General features: G+C 43.5%; 1 protein-coding gene across 1 annotated transcript in view; it reads left to right on the top strand.

Annotated features, from left to right (window-relative positions):
• TNKS (tankyrase) overlaps positions 1-5,345 on the top strand; it is a 264,386-nt gene that overhangs the window by 209,285 nt on the left and 49,756 nt on the right. The window contains exon 14 of the mRNA XM_019521853.1: positions 1,749-1,828. Within this exon, the coding sequence (XP_019377398.1) occupies positions 1,749-1,828 (80 nt within the window). The remainder of the gene's footprint in view (positions 1-1,748; positions 1,829-5,345) is intronic.

Raw genomic sequence — 5,345 nt, 5'->3', positions numbered from 1 at the left:
CATCTTTTAGTATATATTCTCCACTGAACACAAAAGCAATGGGAAGGCAGATTAGTATAGCTTTGTGTCAGCAGCTGGATTGTCTGCTGATTTTCCAGTCTCTAACTTCCTGCCTGCTATCTTACCAGACTTCTTCCAAAGCCATGTCTTCTGTCAGGAAGAGAAAGCAACATCTGCAACTGAGCAGTACTACCTCAAATTGGACTGGTAAATTAATACGTATTTAAGGGAACACTTCACAGCCCATTTAAGAATTTAGATATCTATTTGTACCAGTTTTTCCTTCATGTAGTATAAAATATGATTTTATTAACTAGCAAGGTAATTCATTTAAAAAGAATGATAGAGATTGTAGGGGCATTAGATCAATGCATTTCTGCTTTCAGAAAGTGCTTAGATGAACTATCAATCTTTCTTAGAATACAATTCTTTGCAGTTAATGTTTTATAAAGGCTTTCTCTTTATCCGAGACAAGTTAACTCTGTTCTTCAGGAGCATGCTTTTCAGCACTGCAGGCTTAAAGCTATCTAGAAAGTGTGACTGCTGGGGCAGCATGCTTGTGATTTAACGGTATATAAAGACCTACATACCCAAGTGTACTCTCAATCCCTTTCATTCTGCAGTAGACAATGGTCTCAAAATCAATTACATTACATTACAGAAGCACTTATTCCTCAAATTCTTTAGCTGGGGTAGCATAAGCAATATATCTTCCCACTATGAAAAGCCATTTTTAGTAAAGTGACATAAAAAAGCACTAAGGTTGCATAGAAACCACTCTCAGCTCATTTTTTGTCCTGAAAGCTGAAAGTATTGATGAGCTCCAGGGTCAGCAAACTCATCACTCCTTTACATGCTAGCTCTGCTTCTGTCCCAATCTGACTGTCTCTTGCCACTGGATATCTTTGTCCCCACACAGCTGTTTTTCTAATAGAAAACTTAGGTGGAAGAGGAGGAGGAGGCATTTGGGCAAGGTGTGGTACAGGGCGGAGGAGGCATTTGGGCAAGGTGTGGTACAGAGAGTATGTGACTGGCTGGCTTGAAGCTAAAACCTGTAATTATTTTTTTAATAGCAATTAAAACAAAAGTACACATTAAATGCATTTATACCACCGTCTTGTTCACATTAACTTATTAGCTATCCACTTAATAAAATGGGAAAAGAGATTATGTTGTTAGCCAGTTTTGGAATTGGAGCACTATTGTTACATCATCATTGGCCTAGCTGGCCAATCAGAATACCCCTCCAGACAATCATTGCCCACTGCTGTATTCCAGAATCCAGCTCAGTCCCTTATAAACAGGTGTATTCACTTAGGTAAAAAGCAGTACAATTCTCTTTTAAATCATTTAAGTCAGCAGAGTGACCCAAAGCCCACAGACACCTTCCTTTGATTTCACTGGGCTCTGGATCAGGCTAAAGAAGAATATACTTCCTTGAGGAAGAAAAAATTATTCCCATCTGCTAAAAATTTCAGAAGTATCCAAGTTCCATTTTAAATAGCAACATAGTCATGCAAGCCTAAACTATGTTTACTTTCAATGAGATTTGGCCCAGTCTTGCCTAAGAGACTTCTGAAAATGGAGCGTTGGCTCTCCACCATCACTTGTGTACAATTTCTAAAAATTCCTTCAGAGACCTTTTCTGTTCAGAAAATATGCGAGACTGAAGGTAAATTAGTATAACCTCATCTTAATTGTGAAATAATACTAAGCCAAAATATCAAATTTTCTTTCCGTGTGTATAGAAAGTACACCTGTTCGCACATCTGATGTGGATTATCGACTGTTAGAAGCATCCAAAGCTGGAGATTTGGAAACTGTGAAGGTAGGACTGTGTGAATGATGTATCCAGTTTGCAGCCTGTATTACTGTGCAGGAACCTAGCTGCCAAAAACAACCTCTCCATGCTCATAGGGTCTGTTGACATTAAGGGCCTGCTTGGAGACATTTACACTTAAGCATACCCTTTTTTGCGAGGGAGTACGGGTGTGTGGCATGGTTAGTTACCCCCAAGAGTACCTTAGTTTAACAAGGTGGTGCAAGCAAGTTGGGTTTATTTATATATACAGGCATTAGAACACAATCTGTAATATAACCCACAAAGCCCCATGTAGAAATCTAATAATAGCATTACTACGTTCAACAGTGCAACTTAAACCCCAACTCCAACAGTCTCACAAAAACCCTTTGGGGTAAAAATCTTCACCTTATGCACAGCCCAAACTATCCCAGATGGCACATGGTCTTTCACCACTTTACAGTCAAACTGACCTTACTACCTTCTGTGGACTTTTAAGTGCAACTCACTCTGTAGCAGCAGTTAGTTCCTCTCGCTGCTGGTTTCTCCTTTGTAAAAAATAAAAAAAAATTTAAAAAAGTGAATCCTTCTCCCAGCTGCATGCAAATCAGGCTTTGCCACAATTTGCCTGGGGCCTCTTTTAATGGCTTTGGGAGCACATTGGGGAGCAAGGCCTCTCCCATGGTCTACCCATGGATTTTGCTCTGGGCAAAATGGCCCAAAATGTTGCAGCTCCTCTCTGCCACTTCCCTTCCTGCTAGCACTCAAAACAGTCTGGGGGCTGTAGTTCAACCCAGCTCTCTGGGTCTGGATTTCATGGGTTTGGAGTGGCCCTACTCATTTCTGCTTAACCCCTCACAACCCGGGGGCAGGGTTTATTCTTCAAGTGAAACTTCTGAAGCAAGCCTCATCAGCTTCTTACTATACTTTTTCCAGTGTGGAGCAGCATCCTCAAAGCTAATTAAACCAGTGCCTGTCCTCCAGTCTTGATCCAGGGCTGGAAGTAGATTACCAGTCAGGAGCAGCCCTAGGAAACCCTTTTCATTGTCACAATTTTGGAAGAAGAGATCTCCTCAACCTGAGGAGGGTCTGCATGACACAAAACAGACCCCTGAGACCCTTTGGCCCATGTGAATGATAGATGAGACTTGTAAGAAACCAGCAGCTTCAGCATCATCACCTGTTCCTAAGATGTATAGGCCCTAAAGAATTTCTGTGAAAGCTTAGGGTGGCCCAGATCATGGCATACCAGTTTTGTCCATCATCAAGACTTACAACTCAAAGAAGCAAAGGGAGCACACCCATGTGGCGCCCCTCAGGAGTCACGATTCCTTACTACTCCAGTCAGCTTATGGGCCTTTGCCATTGGCACACTCCTTTGAAGTGATGGAACCAGGAAATGAACAGGTTGTTCTATCAGCTTGGTATGGAGTACCATTATCCCAGTCCTGCCAAAGTAGCCCACACCTGGCACTGCTCATTTAATGAACCTACTGTTACTGAAACGCTCCCTAGCACTGGATCCTATGCTGTGGCAGCACTGTCTCCAGGCCAGCGTTGTATTTCTTCACAGGGTCTCCAGTATGCTTGGCATAGGTCTTATCCTTGTCACCAGCTAAATCCTGTGTCCGGATGCCAGTCTGAGTCCTTCTCAGGCATAAGACTGACAACTCTTGCAGTACTTACACACTGTAGACACTCATCCAGGGTGTGGTACCATGTGGACCAGCCTATATACCCCAGAACCTTGGAGCAGTTGTCTACATGGGATCAACCATGTCAGCCTGGCCAGTTAGTTGTGGGGGTTTCCAACAACCTCTCCATGCTCACAAAGTCTGTTGACTTCAAGAACCTCTGCTTGGGGACATTTTCACTTCTCCCTAGATCATTGCAAACAATCACTGTTGATAGCTAGGGAAGAATCCAGAACCTATCCTCCCCTGGTGCAACATTTGTGAACTCAGTGCCCCAGTTTCCAAGAAGTTGTGAAAAAGGCTGCACACACATTGGCAGTTTCCCCAAAGGAAGTGTCAGAGTGGTTAAATTGCCTCAGATATATTACACAAAGTCACTGAGACCATAATGATCCCAACCAAAGTGACTTGCGAAATCTCAGCATTCTGCCACCCTGTGGCTAAACAGACAAGAAATACAGAGTGCAATGTAAGAGCATGAGTAACTTTCCTCTCATCCCAACCCATCCTCCGTGGTTGTTGCAGCTGTGAATAAGAAAGCTGAGTTGACAGAGGACAGAGAGACTAAGATGTTGGACCCATTTGGCAAGAGGGTCTATTCATCAGGTAGTCTGCAGCATGAAATAGCTAATTATCAGGCTGTTTTTAGCCTGATACACCTTGCAGGTGTATGAGAAATTAGCAGACTTGATGGAAATGGTTATTCCGTGCAAAAGGGAAAGCTTGATGCCTTTAATCTCCGAAGGACAGTTGGTAGCGAAAACAGCCCTACAGGCAGTATCACAGGTAGATCCATCGCATCAGGGTAGTTATATACTGATAACTTGCTACTGGTAAGACCCAAGCTACAGTGGAAGACCTCCTGTTTGAAGGCACAGCCAATAGGTTTCATCCAGGATTGGGGGAACCATGCATATATTGCAAGATTCCAGGGTCCCTGGGAGTATTTTCCCCCTCATACAAACACAGGTCCAACGAGCCCTTTATTTTCTGAGGGTTGCCTTGACTTTAAAAAGGTTGAGAACCCCTGACCTAGAGGAATTCAGAGTCCCACGTACAGATATTTGGACACTGCTTTGTCATCACCTATTAGTGAGAATGTGTTTATGGACAGTTACTTGAAGAACAAAAGTTACTTATCGAGAACTGAAGTCCATAACAATATATTGTCCAGTTCTTCAACAGCTTTTTACCCCCTTGATATAAGGGATCATGGAGAGGTAGCATATAGACATATTCTAGAGATAGTACTGTGTTTCTCGTTTAAGCATAGGGTGTGAGACATGCCCACCAGTGAGAATGTATATGTGGACTGTACATCTCAAGATTTATTTAAGCTTCCCTTCAAAAAAGGGAAGAGAGAGGACCCGGGCAACTATAGGCCCGTCAGTCTTACCTCTATCCTTGGGAAACTCTTTGAGAAGATCCTCAAGGAGCACATCTGTGATGGGCTGGCTTCAGGGATGATGCTCAAGGGCAATCAGCACGGTTTCATTAGGGGCAGGTCATGTCAGACCAACCTGATTGCCTTTTATGATCAGGTCACAAAGGCAATGGATGCAGGTGTCGCCGTGGACATAGTCTTTCTAGGCTTCAGCAAGGCCTTTGACACCGTCTCCCACCCCATCCTCATTAAAAAACTAGACAACTGTGGCATTGATGCCTACACAGTCAGATGGATTGCAGATTGGCTCAAGGGTCATACTCAGAGGGTGGTGGTGGACGGGTCATATTCAGCCTGGGGGGAAGTGGGCAACGGAGTCCCCCAGGGCTTGGTCCTTGGGCCTGCGCTGTTCAATTTCTTCATCAGCGATTTGGACGACGGGCTGAAATGCAACCTGTTTAAATTC

The sequence above is a fragment of the Gavialis gangeticus genome, unplaced genomic scaffold (genome assembly GCF_001723915.1).
Source record: "Gavialis gangeticus isolate Ggan-Ray unplaced genomic scaffold, GavGan_comp1, whole genome shotgun sequence".
Classification (NCBI taxonomy): domain Eukaryota; kingdom Metazoa; phylum Chordata; order Crocodylia; family Gavialidae; genus Gavialis; species Gavialis gangeticus.
This window is presented reverse-complemented; position numbering and strand designations above follow the sequence as displayed.